The sequence below is a fragment of the Pseudochaenichthys georgianus genome, chromosome 21 (genome assembly GCF_902827115.2).
Source record: "Pseudochaenichthys georgianus chromosome 21, fPseGeo1.2, whole genome shotgun sequence".
Taxonomy (NCBI): Eukaryota; Metazoa; Chordata; class Actinopteri; order Perciformes; family Channichthyidae; genus Pseudochaenichthys; species Pseudochaenichthys georgianus.
In genome coordinates this window covers 29,161,136-29,178,449 of record NC_047523.1, presented here as the reverse complement: position 1 = coordinate 29,178,449, position 17,314 = coordinate 29,161,136, and the positions used below count along the sequence as shown (strand labels likewise).

Here is a 17,314-nt window from a genome sequence, read left to right as displayed (position 1 = left end):
ACACACACACACACACACACACAACCCTAGTTTGAATACTCCAAATGAACCAAAGATAATCACATTCATCGAGCTCCTTGCATTGCCTTTTTCTACTTTGTGTTAATTGTGTTCCCATTAAAGGCACATTTTGTGGATATTTGAACGTTGAGGCAAAGTTCTCTCTCCCACAATGGGTCGCCCTCCCATCTATCCTGTCTCAGCTGTGTTATTCCTCTCTCTTATATTTATCCACGGATCTCAGTCAGTGCTGTTTCCTGAATTACCAAATATATCTCCCGCCCCTGGGAATCACTGCCACATTAGCTTCCTGATAGATACTGACGTTGGCATTGTGTAAGGCAAGTCTAATGCAATGACGATGATGATATTGACTGCGGGCTGCTTGTCAGCCCTTCCCCCCTCCTTTTCTCCACACTCCATTAACATGCACATCATGCAGCTATAGCCACAATTTAGCCTGAAAACAATTTTTGTAACCTTTTCTACCTTATTTACATAACAAACCACGCTTATATAATGTAGAAGAGTCTTTCTACTCTTATATATTGATTTCAAGGTCAATAGTTAAATGTTCTTGTGCTGTAAAAGGTGTTTTTATAACACTGCAATCTGCTCATGTTGTTCTTAAATTGAACATAACGTGTAAGCCTGACATTTACAAACAGAATCAATTGTAACACCTTAATGCCTCTGACTTCTAAAGTAATAATAATGGTTTACACTTATCTAAATAGCCTCCTCTTATTGACTGTGTGTCCATGGCTTGATTAATCTTAGCAGAAAGTAAGTTTTAAGCAGGAGATAAATTATCTAGAGACTTTACCTCGCCCGTCTGCATGGATGAGGAGTGTAAACCAATAATGTGACGCTTGTTAAAGTTGAAGGCTGCTAGTAAATGTCTACTGCTGGACATTTTTCTAAAGGAATTAGCATGAGCCCAGGAGCAATTACACTGCCGCTAACCAAGTGATTGCTATCATGCATGCTAAATGAACAAAACAACCTCCAAGCACAATAATATAGTGATATAATGCTTTCACGTGTGCTCTGCTGTGTTTCCTGTTTCCTCAATAAGAACTAGGCAACATGGTTAGGAGAGGAAACATGTGTTTAATATTGCTGATATTAAAATGATAAATAACAATAATAATGACATGACCCAGGTCCTTATTCAGAATTCTTATCAGAATTCTCTGAGTTTTTATCAACTTTGGTTCTTAAAACAGACAAAGTAATTATCGTAGGTGACTTTAATATTCATGTTGACGATGATAAAAATAGCCTTACTGTTGCATTTAACTCTATATTAGATTCTGTTGGTTTCTGTCAGAGTGTAAATAAACCAACCCACTGCTATAATCACACTCTCGATCTTGTTCTGACTTATGGTATTGAAATTGAGCAACTATTAGTCGAACCGCATAATCCTGCTTTATCCGACCATTTCTTAGTAACTTTTGAAGTACTGTTACTAGACTACAAAGCATTAGTCAAAAGCTCTTGCAGCAGAAACCTATCTGTTAGTGCTATAGCCACATTTAAGGAAGAGATTCCACCAATACTTAACTCGATAGCATGTCTGCATGTAGGGGAGGAAACTTATACAAAATGTACACCACCCCAAATTGATCATGTTGTTGATAGTGCTATAGATGCGCTGCGAATAAAATTAGACTCTGTTGCTCCTTTGAAAAAGAAGAAAATAAAACAACATAGATTAGCTCCATGGCATAATGCCGAAACCCGCAAAATAAAGCAAAAGTCTAGACAACTTGAAAGGATATGGCGTTCCACTAAACTTGAAGAATCTCGTTTAATTTGGCATATTACTCTCAATGAATATAAGAAAGCACTACGTAAAGCGAGAGCAGCCTACTACTCTTCATTAATAGATGAGAATAAGAATAATGCAAGATTTCTTTTCAGCACTGTAGCCAGGCTGACAGAGAGCCACAGCTCGATTGAGCCTTCTATTCCCATAGCACTCAGTAGTAATGATGTTATGTGCTTTTTTAACGATAAAATTGTTACTCTTAGAAACAAAATTAATGACCTCTTGCCTTTGACCAGTATAGTGTTATCAACAGCTCCCGGAAACGTAAGTTCTAATATTACACTAGATAGTAAACTAGAATGCTTTTCAGCCATAAACCTTGAACAATTACATTCAATGATTCTCTCTTCTAAACCATCAACGTGCATGTTAGACCCAATTCCAACTAAGCTGTTGAAGGAAGTTTTTCCATTAATTAGCACTTCTTTATTAAATATTATGAATATGTCTTTATTATCAGGCTATGTTCCACAATCATTCAAAGTAGCAGTGATAAAACCGCTTCTTAAAAAGCACAACCTCGATCCAGAGGTTTTAGCCAACTATAGACCTATTTCTAATCTTCCGTTCCTCTCAAAAATTCTTGAGAAAGCGGTCGCAAAACAGTTGTGTGATTACTTAAAAAACAATGATTTATTTTAAGATTTTCAGTCTGGCTTTAGAACACATCATAGCACAGAGACAGCTCTGGTTAAAGTCACAAATTACATTCTAATAGCCTCAGACAAGGGACTTGTCTCTATTCTTGTTTTGCTCGATCTCAGTGCTGCATTTGATACTATCGACCATGATATCCTATTGCAAAGACTAGAGCACTTAGTTGGCATACAGGGAACTGCTTTAGGCTGGTTTAGGTCCTATCTATCTGAACGCTCTCAGTTTGTACGTGTTAACGATGAATCTTCCACGCAAACCAAAGTTAGCCATGGAGTGCCACAGGGCTCAGTGCTCGGACCTATTTTGTTCACATTATATATGCTTCCGTTCCGCAATTGCAATTCTGCAATTGCAATTCTGCAATATTATAAGGAATCGTTCTGTAAACTTTCATTGTTATGCAATATGCGGATGATACTCAACTATATTTATCAATCAAGCCTGATGAAATTAATCATCTAAATAAAATTCAAGACTGCCTTAAGGACTTAAAAACGTGGATGACCTTAAACTTTTTGATGTTAAACACGACCAAAACTGAAGTTATTGTACTTGGCCCGAAGAATCTACGAAACAAATTATCTAAAGATATACTAACTATGGATGGCATTAATTTGGCCTCCAGTGAGACTGTAAGGAATCTTGGGGTTATATTTGATCAGGATTTATCCTTTAACGCCCACATAAAATCAATTTCAAGGACCGCCTACTTCCATCTACGTAACATTGCAAAAATCAGGCATATCTTGCCTCAAAATGATGCAGAGAAACTAGTCCATGCATTTGTTACTTCTAGGCTGGATTATTGTAACTCTTTATTATCAGGGAGTACCAAGAAGTCAGTCAAGTCGCTTCAGCTGATTCAAAATGCTGCGGCTCGTGTACTAACCAGAGTTAGGAAAAGGGACCACATTACTCCTGTTCTGGCTGCCTTACACTGGCTCCCTATAGAACACAGGATAGAATTTAAAATTCTTCTTCTCGCCTACAAAGCCCTTAATGGGCAGGCGCCATCTTACCTTAAAGGACTCATTATACCCTACTGTCCTACTAGGGCATTGCGTTCCAAGAATGCAGGGTTGTTGGTTGTTCCTAGAATCTCTAAAAGTACAATGGGAGCCAGAGCCTTTTCTTATCAAGCTCCACATTTGTGGAATCAGCTTCCAGTTTGTGTTCGGGCGGCAGACACCCTATCCGTTTTTAAGAGTGCGCTTAAGACCTTCCTTTTTGATAAAGCTTATAGTTAGGGCTGATTAGATTCAGCCCCTAGTTTTGCTGATATAGGCTTAGTTTGTCGGGGGACATCTTACTTCTTCCTTCTCTCTGTCTATACCTGTGTACTCTCATGTTCCGATTAACCCAGCTTCCCCAAATGTCTTTCTTTTTGGTGTCTATATACGCCGGGATCCGGAGTCATGGATGATCCTGCGGTCCTGTGTCCTGGATCGCGAGCCCTGGATCGTGAGTCGTGGCTGTGGTCCTGGATCATCGGTCCTGGATGGATATCCTCGTGGATTCATCTTCCTATTATACACACATGCATTTCCAAACATTTGGACTACCTATGTTGCAAATGTATTATCTTTTCAATTTACACACGGCATCTATTGCACGTCTGTCCGTCCTGGGAGAGGGATCCCTCCTCTGTTGCTCTCCCTGAGGTTTCTCCCATTTTTCCCTTTAAACTGGGTTTCTTTGGAAGTTTTTCCTTGTACGATGTGAGGGTCTAAGGACAGAGGGTGTCGTATTGTCATACTGATATTCTGTACACACTGTGAAGACCACTGAGACAAATGTAACATTTGTGATATTGGGCTATATAAATAAACATTGATTGATTGATTGATTGATTGATTGATTGATTGATTGATTGATTGATTGATTGATACTGGTGTTAGGCTTGCTGCCCTGTCATCTTTATGCAGGATGTTCTCATTTTATCTCTGCCTCCCAGCACAACAGAGTACATTATGTCAGCACACGACCCTTTCATCCTGCTGAATATCACTTCTTACAGGCATTAGGAAACTAATGCTGACAATTACAGTTTATGATGTTTGTACCTGGGACTTTGCTTACGGTGTAGAAATGCAGTGTGTGGTCGGGACACACAAGGAAACCTATTATCAAATGATGGACGTTTTAATTTCTGGCCATGTCTTTGTTAATGTCTCCCTGTCCTCATCAGACTTGTTTCATACAGTTAATGCCTGGAGAGCAGCACAGTGCTTTGCCGCTTCAGCTTTAAATTCCTTGCAGGACTGGAGAAGTATAAATCTTAGAGAGCTATCCAGAACAGTGATCGCAGAGTTTTAAAGCGTCAGCAAGCTTCTGCTGAAATACAGAGTTTATTTATCTTCTTCTTGAAGGAGCAAGTGTCACCAAGCGAAGTTTATTTCTCACTGGTAGTAGATAAAAGATATTAAGATCTGCTCAACAACAATTAATGATGTAATTTTCAGTATTTGTATGGTATTGATATTAGGACTGCAACTATTGAATTGTTAGGCAAGCATTTGCTAATTTGTTCTATAAAACATCACAAAATAGTGAGAAGTGACTGTGGTAAGCCAAAGAAGAAGCTTTTAATCATTATTTTCAATTAAAAAACAAAATTATCAGAAAAAAGTAGCACATTGGATTAGCTAGAACCATTCAATGTTTACTTCTTCTAATGCTTGAAAAATTTACTTGAAATTATTAATTTATTATAAACAAACCATCCTGTTGTTGTCTTGTGAAGCTTAACATACATAAGTGTTGCTACATTAACAAGAGAGATAGATTACGTTTAACTTCGAAACAGTAACCAACTTGAAACTGAAATGTTTTACATTTTTCAGGTTTTTAGACTGATTCTTTTGCTTTACCATTCACATGCAGGTAAAAAATACTTTGCTTTTGGCGATATCCAGAGGTCAAAGTGTGAAATAAGAAGCATGATTCTAAAGTGATTATGTTGGTTCCCACCACAATGTCAAGAATAACATCTTCTTGTCAGGATTTTTCACAAAGATGCTCGGTGTCCTCTCTTAAAGTAAGGACACAGTTAAAGCTTTAAGGATCATTCAGTGCAGCAAAGAGACAGCATCAAGGTGAGCTCTCGCAGACGCTAGACTGACAGGATAACTGATGTGATTGATGAGGAGAATCACAATGCTGGCCAAGTTTATTTCAAATTATTTGATAAGAGCTTCTGCACTACAGAGATATTCAACTACATATACATTAATCTACTCCTAGAGCCCATGTTCTTTATAGCACTGATGATATCCATTATTATCACCGCTTGATCAAGGAGACCATTTTATTCTCTCACATCTGCCCTGGCTCATGTTTCTGTTCTGACTTGATTATACGAGCAAATCAGAAGCAGCTGGGATCTAAATATAAAATAAAATGCTTTTTTTAAAAACTGAGGTTTTCGGTGATATGGCTCAGCTCTGTTAATGGTGATAAATGGTGACAGGATGTTACTGGCTAAGAGGCTCATAACTCATCTTCCAGAAAATCTAAGGTAAGGGTCTTTATTACATCTCTGATTAATATTCGTTCTACCCCGAACCTCATTCAAGCAGTTCAACTATAACATACCAGGCTATAAAAACTAAGAAGGAGGAAGAACACTAAATTACTGCAGACACTGTCGATGTATTATCGTTTAAGTAAAAACACTAAGATAACAATACTCCATTACACGTTACATCCAGTAAAATATGTTTAATTAAAAAGTGGGCTATTAAACTTTTAAAAAGTTCCTATGAAGAAAAGCACATTAAGACTGTTGAATTATTGATCCATTTTAAATTATTCTCATGAGCTTATTATAGCAAAAATACTGTTAACACTCAAATATCAACTTTTCTTTTTTTTAAACATGTATTTATTGATTGTTTACATTTATCACATTACACAAACACAACCGAACATTCCCCAACATTAGACATATGGCAGATTACAAAATGATGCTAAACATTTTTTTAATTAAAATAAAAAGTATGCAGTTACTAGAAATCAGTTTAAAGTACAACAAATATAAACTTTTGACCATGGTGAAATCAATGAGCAGATGGTAAAATCAAAACATTTATAACCAAAAATAAACGACAGTCCCCGACATGGTGTATCTGAGATGATGAAAACTAAGTTTAAAGTTTAACAGGAACGTTTGGATTGTTTAAAGTGGGGTTGCATACTTATCTTTTGTCAATGTATTACATACAGTGGATGGTTGGCAAAACCCTAGGTAGGAGAAACAGGCAGACATATGTGCAGAAGCTAAGCATTAGTGTTAACAGGGCAGCATGGAGGCGAGAGCAGAGCTGAAAATTCCCTCGGGAACGATGGGCATATCCAGCACATCCTCCTTTTCCCGGTCTGGGAGGTTGGTGAGGTTGAGCCATCTCGCTCTTTCCTGCACCACCATGATCCCCATTGCCTTGCCCGTGGCCTGGACGGCGCAGCGTTGGACACAGAGACAAATGTCCGTGACTGCTGCCATCTCGTCCAGAGTGGCTGCCCCCGGGTTACCCGACAGGTCCTCGCAGAGCTCCGTTTGGTAAGCGTTTAGCAGCGAGGACACATTCAGGGCCCTGGCGGACAACGCTGCGGCTTTGTAGGCCTTTTCAGTCATTGTCGACTGAAATCGGTCCGACTTTGCTGGCAGCGTGGGGTTCCTGCTTGGTGACGGGCCCATCCTCGGTAGGAGGTGGGCCGCTACCAGCGGTTCCATGGGCGGTATGCGGAGCAGGCCGAGCTTCTCCATTCCGTCAAAGTCTAGGGAGGAGGCACCCTGGATTGGGACCTTGTTGCTGAAGGGCCGGTCTCTCCACGAGACCGACGACTCATCCAACATCTCCGGGAAGACCGGAAGGAGTTGCCTCTTCGTCCGCGCTGCTTGGGGGAAATGTTTCCCTTCGTAGCGGGACCTGGAGGTCTCCTTGGCCATTTCAGGCCACGGGATGTCAAGTCTGGCCACGGCGCGTTTACACACGGCCTGCAGGTCCATGCTCAGACAGGGCGAAGCTGGTGTGCTGTCGCCCGGGAGAGCAGCCCTTGCTCCAGGCTTTGCAGCCTGAGCTGATGACATGAAGATGTCCTCTTCATGTCCATCCGACTCGGAAAGGAGAGACACCGAGGCGTCCTCTTCGTCCCCATCGTAGTCCAGCTCGAGGACATCCTCCGCGGGTGAGACCATGGTGAGGTCTAACCGGGAGCCCCAGCTCGGTAAAGCATGGGGTCCCGTTCCCGCGTGTCTGCCAGGGCGCGGGATTCCGGTTCTGCAGCCATCGCAGATAATGAGCCCCAGACCGACACGGAGAGGGGTTCACTCTCTGCGGCGGACGCCCCCACGTCTTGACTGCTGGCCGGCAGGTCAGTGGACATGGGGGGGTCCTGCTCCGACAGGCTAGCTTGGCGTGCTAGCCGTCGGCTTCACGGTGAAGCGGACACAATGTCCGCACGAGCCGGGGTTGTCGATAGCGCCTCGGGCGTGTTCCAGCCCGAGGCAGGACGAGCAGACCTGGTGTGTGTCTGTGCCCGATATCTTCAACCCGCAACCGCAGAGTCGAGCCACCGAGTCCCTGACTCCTCTGGTGTGAGGGAGAGGGGCGTCCATCTTGTTCGCCTCGTGGCGTGGAGAGGGCCCGCTCTCAACAGGTAAGTTGGGAGAAAAAGGTGTTACCACCCTGTCCTTAATCCGGAGAAAAGGACGGTGTGGGTCTTTTATTCCGGGAGAATACTGACTGGTGTGACAGTATGCTCCTTTAATCCTTTCCTCCTCCGTGGGGAAGAGAAAGGAAAAAGCTTCCTCGCTACCGTGGTGTCGATAGTGAGGGAGCGAGCTAGCAACAGGTGTGTTGCTAGCTTGAAAAAATCAGACCTACCTTACTTTCCGGGGAAAGAGAACGGCGAGGTCGATTTCAATACTAACTGGCGTTAGTATTACCGTCTTCCTGCAAAGCAGAAGGAGTAGCCGACGAGCGCCCGTCGACCGAAATGGTTATATTTGGGTTCAGTCTGTGGACCGTTAAGCTTGTCCGGCTAATATAGAGATGTGCTCTGAAGCGAGAATAGGGCTGAAGTCGAATAGTCCATTTAGCTTAGGAACCTTCCTAAAGGAGTGAAATGACCCGGAAGTCCCTCAGTGGCAGACATGATAAGTGCCGTTCGAATTCTCTAGAATGATGAGAATGATAGGAAAGGAGGTTTCAAACTTCCTTTATAACCTCCTTTAGCTTAGGAACCACTGGACCTCCCTAACGGAGCGTCCACACTACAGCTCCAAAAATAGCTTGGAGCTGGGCGTGTCTGGAGCTTGGGGATTTTATTCAAGCAACACGACCAACAACCAATCACATGAATCTCCCGCCCCCGACATACAAAGCAAAAACCCCCGGGGATTTTATGCGAGCAATATATATATATAAACTCCCCAAACAGGCGAAAACCTACCAGTTTCCCCCACTGTCTCTGCCACCTCCCTCCATGCCTGGTTCCTCCGGTTTGTATCCCGGTAGGTGAAGAGGGTCTGGTCATACAAAACCGGGTGATTTGCTACGGCGATAGTTAGTTTCTCCTCCGACTTTTTTTGAAATATAGAAATGAACGGCGGGATATCTCTCCCAGCTTAGACGCGGTTTGATTGGCTACGGCTTCAGCTGTCAGATCTTGGGAAACGGGATTTGATTGGCTGGCGCTGGCTACTCCGGCGTCTCAGGCAACAGAAGTTGAACATTGTTCAACTTCTGTTGCCTGAGACGCCTGAGACGGACCGCTCTGCTACCCACAATTCAGTTCGGCGAAAAAGCGCGGCTACGTGACGTCACCCCATTGAAAGTGAATGGGCAGATTGGAGCAGATTGGAGCAGATTGGAGCTTTCGACGCTGTAGTGTAGACGGGCCGTAACTGACAGGAGAAGCGAAAATGCTGCCCCACAATGCCTTGCAGCCGCAGCATTTGCCGTCACTCAACAGTCGGCCGTTCACGGAAAAAAACGATTATGACGGAGAAATGATATCATGAAAGTTACGGTGCTTATTAAGCTTTTTAAAACATAGGTGGTAAGTTGCCAAAGTGCTTTGTTTTGAACGTTCATCAGTATTATAATCAAAGAGAGAAATATGAACGTTAGTTTTTACTGAAATGATCAAATAAAGTCAACATTTCAGTCTTCACTGAGCTGTGTGGGGTTTGTTCAACTTTTAAAAGATGTTTGAATGGTGATCTACAGAGTGATAGATGTTAAGGACTAACGTTTATAATAAATACATCTGTATTGATTTTAATATCTTTAGTTCATACAATCATACGTATTGGGATCATTTGTATTAATGTGAACCGGAGGGAGAGGGTGACGAGCATAAGTTTCACTTTCCTTTTTTATTTCAATTCCAACTTTGGTCATGAAGAATATGTTTCTCTGTTGTCCACGTTCATAAAGCAAAGCAGCAGCTTCAGAGCACGGTGCAGAGTCTTTCGATGAGTCTACAGTAGTCCCTCGTTCTTATTAAACATCCATGTTGTAGTCCGCTGTATAGAAAACTGTGGTTTCCATAGTTTCCCCACAGCAGCAGACGCACACAATGACGTCCGCTGGCGCATCATAAACACGTCGGATAGTGAAAGTGCATTCGGATTCTCTAAAGTACCGCAGTCTCTTCTCCTAAATCCTTTTAAATTCTCCTATCCACTATCCCTTAACCCCGTGACGTTTCACTCAGAGGTCAAGGAATAGACGATAGGGTTAGAATTTAGGAGCTGATTTTTAAACTATCCGAATCCGACTGCAGCCTAGGTGTTTGAATGACGCATGCGTCGTGGCGCAAGCTACTTATAGGGGGTGAATTCCCTGACGCTCAAGTTCACCAGCCAATCAGGATTGGTGTAATGAGATTGATGCTTCTGTTTGCTCCGCGATGAGGCGCATCCCATAGTGAGACATCGAACGGAGTGTTATGAATGAGAACTACTGTATAACCCTAACTAGTTTTAAATAAATGTCCATGCAACCAATATCACTTGAGGTGCTATCAGGTGCTAGCAGGTGTTATTCTGAATTAAAATGGTATTATATTTGTGGTGATTACCTTGCATATGTACATAGGCAGGCCGCAGGTGCATTCAAATATGCATTGCAGCATGGGGGCCCCTGAAAGTTGATAATCCTGCTTTTCAATACAGTAAAATAATAGCTTTGTATAGTCGCATATAATCACCAGTTTGATACAGCACACATGAATGCTGTCATCAGCCTCCACCGAGGGTGGCACCCATGGATGTGTAAAGAAACCACGTACAGCGGAAGTGCTGGAACCGGGAACCACAGGGAGCACGGCACTGTTGTGGGCATGGTCTGCTAAAGCGCACACAGCTAGCCCACCCTGATACACTCATTCAGGGAAACATGGGAGGGTCTCAAAGCGTCGAGGTACCGGGTGGAGGAACTGAAGGATACCATGTCCTGAGAGTAAGAGCAGCATGTCCCGGGGAAACGCAGCTTGTGTTTTATGAGAAAGATGGAGCTGCTGCTAGCTGCAGGGGTCTAATACAGCTAACGTTTCAGCTATTTAAACAACTAATTATTGATGTTTATATATGAATTTGGTGGCAGTTATTGAGTAAGGATATGTGTGAGGTTTAGCTAAAGGCTCATGGCTATCCTCCCTTTATGTCAATAGTGATTCAATGTGCGCAGGGTTGTAGTTAGGTTGGAGTTACGCCCCACTCTTGTTTGGTACATTATTTATTATTATCTGTCCTTTTATTTATTCGCCAGTTTGTCAGGTTGTTTTAGACTGCATTAATTCATATATCTTGAGATATTTAGTAAACAGGCATGCGCAGTCGTTACCTCCTATAACCTAATGTTGCCAGAATAACCGGTGTGTCTACTACGGTCAGTGGAGATGGGTGTGTTGCCTTCAATGTCAGTACCGAGTATAAACAGAGCGGTGTGTAGGACTACCTTCTCTCAAAAGGAACATGTGTACTTATCCAAAATAAAAGGCCATGAACTCTCACCTTGCCCGTTTTTAGCTATTTGAACTCAAATCAAATGACGTTACATCTCCTTAAAAAAAGTAAATATAATAGTTGAAATATAAAAAAAACGATTTGGACTAACAATCAGAACAAAAAAAGGAAAATATTCTGCACTTTGATTTTTTGTAATGAATACAACTTGTATTATTGAGAGACCAACTCTAATCAAGTGCCTGCAAAAATAACATTTCAATAGCTTCCATGTCATGTGACCATGTGACTTAAAATCCAGACCAGATATTAATACTAAACTGGACAAAAAGGACACGTTTCTTTTTTCACAGTATTTAAGGTTGCGAAAATATATTTTTTTCACTTTTTCTATAGTTTACATTTTATATGACCCAGTGACTCAAAATAAGTGCAGCATTGTGTTACTACACACACAAACTATTGGATCTTAGTGCTCTTTCTATTTTACATGAGTATTGTTATGCCGATTCAGGTGTTTTACAAAACGTTTTTGTTTTTGGCCATAAGTCAAATTCATATGCTATTCATGACAATTTCGAACACACGTTGAATAGGATGAAATGGTCAATGATTTGAAAAAGACATGGATGTAAACCAAAGTGGTTAGTTAGTGGAATGGAGGTAAGTCTGGTTATTAATAAAATAGCTGAATATATCTCAAAATGAACGATGAGTATCTATTTTCACTGTCTGCAAGTCAACATATATGATTTTACAGGTGCAAGACAATTCCCCCGGTAACCGTGCAGGACTGGAGCCATTCTTTGATTTCATCATTTCTATTTGTGACACTAGACTGGTATGTTTGCTAATACAACTTGCTGCAGTTATTGAGTTCTTCAACACGTATTAATCACAGATAATGTGCATGTTTACATCTCTGACAGAACAGGGACAATGACACCCTAAAAGAAATGCTGAAGATGAATGTGGAGAGGCCAATCAAAATACTTTTATACAACAGCAAGACGCTGGCAGTGAGGGAGACCACCATCATACCCAGCAACCTGTGGGGGGGGCAGGGGCTTCTGGGAGTCAGCATTCGCTTCTGCAGCTTTGAAGGAGCAAATGAAAATGTTTGGCATATCTTGGTGAGTGTCGTTGTGATGAGGAAACATCTATAAAGCTGCTTCGATATCATATGTGATTTTTGGATGTTTAACCAATCACAAGCTTAGAAGTATAGGTTTAACTGGGTCAATAGATTATGTTTTATAAACCATCAAAGGCTGGCATATATTCACACATTTGACAGGTTTTTATATATAGTGTTTGTGTATTTAAGACATAAATGTAACTTCAAATTGTTAAATAAGTGAAATCTCAGTCAAATATAAACAGAAAAACGTTTTTTGTTGGAGTCCAGGAGGTGGAACCACACTCCCCTGCGGCACTGGCTGGTTTGAAGGCCTACACCGACTACATTATAGGAGCTGACACCAGCATGAGCGAGGTACTTGTTTGCAGATCAGTGTAATGCTGAACTAAAGTTGGCAACAGGTTAGAGCTGACATGTATCTGTGCTCTCTCAACAGAGTGAAGATCTGTTCTCAGTGATTGAATCCCATGAAGAGAAGGAGTTGAAGCTGTATGTTTACAGCACAGATACGGACAACTGCCGCGAGGTGGTCATCACTCCAAACTGTGACTGGGGAGGGCAGGGCAGGTAAGATAGTCTGCATTTTACTTCTGTTGCAGGCTGAGAGAGGACACGTTTGGTATCCAATAGGCAGAAAACTGGCCGTCAATTGTGCTTCATTACTAACACACCTATTTCAAACTCGAAATGGCATCATTTTGACAATAAATGCTTCTTGATTTTACCTGATACATTGTCAGGTGATGGCCGGGACACCTTTTATAATATATTTTTAAACATATGCTAATGTTTCAGTCAAGCATTTTTCTTTTTCCTTACAGTTCTTCATTCAATTTTTTTAAAAGCATTGGTCTAAACAGTTTAAAAATATATATTGGCAATGCAATTAGGATTCTAATAACACATTTGTATTAATTACATCAATGAGTATTTGGTAATTAAATGTATATTTCATCCTATTTGGCTTATTGTTATACAACCTTGTTTTGTTTTTCCAGTTTATGGCAAGGTGTACTATACCTCATTTAAATGTTTCATATGTCCTTGCTTTTCTGAGAGAAAATGATAATGAAATGTAAAAGTTGAAAATGCACTGACTGAACAGGTTTTTAAAATCTTATTATTCTATCCAACTTTTAAGCCAGAAGAGTTTCCAGTTGATTTGTTTTATTGTAATATCTTGCCATTTGGATCCCCCAGAGTGTTTACATCATCTTTAGGACCACTGTCAAATGTTGTAGACATTTCCCCTCACAGTACTTCTGTCTTTTCAGTCTAGGATGTGGGATTGGCTACGGCTACCTGCACAGGATACCTACACTGCCATTTGGAGAGGGCAAGACTCTCAGTTTCCCTGCAAAAACTCCCCTTAAACCAGCTGCTCCTCCCAAAGATGGCTTCACAGAGGTAGCCCGGCATCAAACAAATAAATAATGCTTCGAGATATCGTGATTACCTACTGAGATGAGTGGATTTTTGGTTGCCAGGTCCATCTCTCCGCCGTCATTCCAACGGTTCCAGTAGCTGCGTCTTCTTCGTCTGGATTAGAGCAGCCTCTCTCCGTCCTGTCGGTGGGCTCTGTCCTGACCTCTGTTGTTAGCAATCCACAGACAGGTACAATAAAGCTTCTGACTGTTCAAACTATCCTGTTTGAATAGATGTTAATAGTTGATGGAATAATACAAATAACATGGTGCTAACAAACATAACAGCTTTGTTAAAAACTATTCCAGGAGCTCCGAATGTCCCGCCACCCAGCCAAGCCTCGCCCTCACAAAGCGCTCCCATGTCTGTCAATCCTGCTGCCACACTACCAGGTTAGTACACATTACATTCTTTCGTGTGGTTAAAGCACCTCAGATGTCCAATTGCCAACTACTCTGAATCTGAACTTGCATGACATTAGCCTGATAGCCTAGCACTGATTAATATGTGTTTGTTGCACAGGTCTGATGCCCTTACCTGGAGGTCTTCCACCCTTTCCTCATTTACCAAATCTAAATTTTACCTTGCCCGATGTGGGTCACGTGTTGCCACATGGAGTTGGTGGATTGCAACATGCAGGTATTTATTTGTTCTTCTCTTTATTTGCTCCTGTTTGTGTATCATTTGCTAAAAAAAAAGTGCCACAGATAATTGTGAGGGAATCAGAGTGGGGGGATGACGAGAATGTCTCCAACTTTATCCTTAAAGAGGTTTTGTAGACAGAATGTTATTTTTGACAGACATTGTATTAACAGATGTGACTCAACTATGAGTTCCCTTAACCTTTTACATTCGCAGCACTTACATGCGTGCGTTTGATGCAGGCTTTTTTCCAGGAAATCTAATGAACATAAATTGCTCTTGATTTTGTCAAATAATTGATATGTTTATTTAATAGATGCATCTGTTAAATTGAGTTTCTCTGCAAAGAATCATACAAAAGCATCACTTTTAATCCTGTGTTTACCAGTAATCTGAGTGCTTTTTGGGAAATAAGTAATTTAGCATAAAATAAAACAATAATAAAAAGGACCCACAGAAAAGCAAGGGAAAAAATAAATGACTTAAATGTTGAACATTTATTGTGGGTTATTTTACTGTCAATAATTATATAAGACATCTACAGTACGGACTACTGTACATGTTTGATCGAAAAAGCCTATACAAATAATTCCAATATAGTGATGTTCCCTCAGTGTGTGATTTATTAACTCCTTTACAACAAACTAAGGATATTTTAATTTTATCCATGAAAAAAGAAAAAAATTGATTTTTCAAAGGAGTTTTCAACTGAAGTAATATCTGTTTAACAAATCAATGAACAAAATGATATATTATGCAAAACTATAAAATACAATACACCAATTTGACATGTTTATGAAGTTCTAGGAATATTTTATATAAAATAGTTTTCTATTTAACTTATTGTACTAAGATTATTTTTGTAATCATGCATGGTATTTTTTTAATTAACTTTTTTTTTTTTTTTTTTTTAAATCTCACGTACCCCCTGCAGTACCCCCAACGTACCCATAGGGGTCCGCGTACCCCCATTTGAGAATCACTGCACTAGAGGGTAAGTCTGTGTAAGTCTGTGTGTGTTTTGCTCCTCAGGTCTTCCACCTCTCAGCCTGCCTCCGCCTGACTTTGTTCTTCCTCCAATCAATGCCCATGCAGCACCTGCACCCCTCATATCCTTCCCCCACCTTCCAAATGAACAGTTCACTGACCAGAACCCCCATCCCGCCATCAGTGGTCCCCTCTGAATCCATTCAAATGAAATCACAATGACTGCAGACTCATCTTAGCAGAGCAGCGTTTCAGGTCAGCTTGCTCTTAACACAGTTTAGCCTTGCTGCACCAACCACTTGTGAAATTGGTACGATTGTTGTTCGAGCTCCAGTATCTCGAGAATACTCAACCCAGTCTCATAAAAAAACGTGTAATAACTACGTTGGTCCACAACGTAGGACGTAGTAATTCTACAAAAACGCCTCTGAAATTGTAAGATCCCTACGTTTTTTTCACCATTCATTCCAATGGCTGGCGTGACGTCTATGTCACGTGATCTTCACATTTCTCCCTGCAGAAAAAAAAAACATGGCCGAACTTCGTTTTATTCTCGGTGTAAAATGTCACGTGATCTTCACATTTCTCCCTGCAGAAAAAAAAAACATGGCCGAACTTCGTTTTATTCTCGGTGTAAAATGCCTATTTTAAAGTTAGTTTGGCCATTAAAATGCGTTTTGATGTCATTTGATGCGAGAAATATGAGTTGTTATTTCAGATTATGTGTGACAATGAAAACGTTGTATAGACACAATTTCCTGAAGTAATCTTCGTAATAACTAGCAAACTAAAGATCATGTGCATCCACTGCATACATAATCTGAAATAACAACTCATATTTCTCGCATCAAATGACATCAAAAGGCATTTTAATGGCCAAACTAACTTTAAAATAGGCATTTTACACCGAGAATAAAACGAAGTTCGGCCATGTTTTTTTTTCTGCAGGGAGAAATGTGAAGATCACGTGACATAGATGCCAGCCATTGGAATGAATGGTGAAAAAAAACGTAGGGATCTTACAATTTCAGAGGCGTTTTTGTAGAAATACTACGTCCTACGTTGTGGACCAACGTAGTTAGTACACATTTTTGTGAGACTGGGTTGGGATACTGGAACCTAGTGCAGGCAGCGAGAGGAACATAATAGTTTTAACCCAGTAACAGAGGTGAAATATTCACTCTGTTGCACAATAACTTTTAAAGTATTTAAGCTCAATAATAACATGTTAAAGCTAACAAAACTATGGGTGCTTTTTAAGCTCGACAAAAATAAGTGGGAAACATTTTACTTTGAAGTGTGCATCTTTTTTCAGTGGACAAACTACTGCAGAGGCCTTTAAGGATCCATCCATCTATCTTCTCCCGCTTATCCGTGGTCGGGTCGCGGGGGTAGCAGTTCCAGCAGAGAGCCCCAAACATCCTTTTCCCTGGCGACATCAACCAGCTCTGACTGGGGGATCCCAAGGCGCTCCCAGGCCAGCGAAGATATATAATCCCTCCACCTGGTCCTAGGTCTACCCCTTGGTCTCTTCCCAGCTGGACGTGCTTGGAACACCTCCCTAGGGAGGCGCCCAGGTGGCATTCTAACTAGGTGCCCGAACCACCTCAACTGGCTCCTTTCGACGCGAAGGAGGAGCGGCTCAACTCCG

At 41.2% G+C, this 17,314-nt stretch overlaps 1 protein-coding gene across 1 annotated transcript; it reads left to right on the top strand.

Moving 5' to 3' along the window:
* Positions 1-10,833: 10,833 nt before the first annotated feature.
* Positions 10,834-15,987, top strand: LOC117466978 (Golgi reassembly-stacking protein 2-like). The gene is given in 12 exon segments (XM_034110518.1): positions 10,834-10,962; positions 12,229-12,309; positions 12,398-12,601; positions 12,877-12,963; positions 13,046-13,176; positions 13,884-14,016; positions 14,097-14,223; positions 14,343-14,426; positions 14,557-14,673; positions 15,709-15,757; positions 15,759-15,870; positions 15,873-15,987. Coding segments are annotated over 12 exon segments (1,218 nt in total). The 5' UTR covers positions 10,834-10,899; the 3' UTR covers positions 15,903-15,987.
* The last annotated feature ends 1,327 nt before the right edge of the window (positions 15,988-17,314 follow it).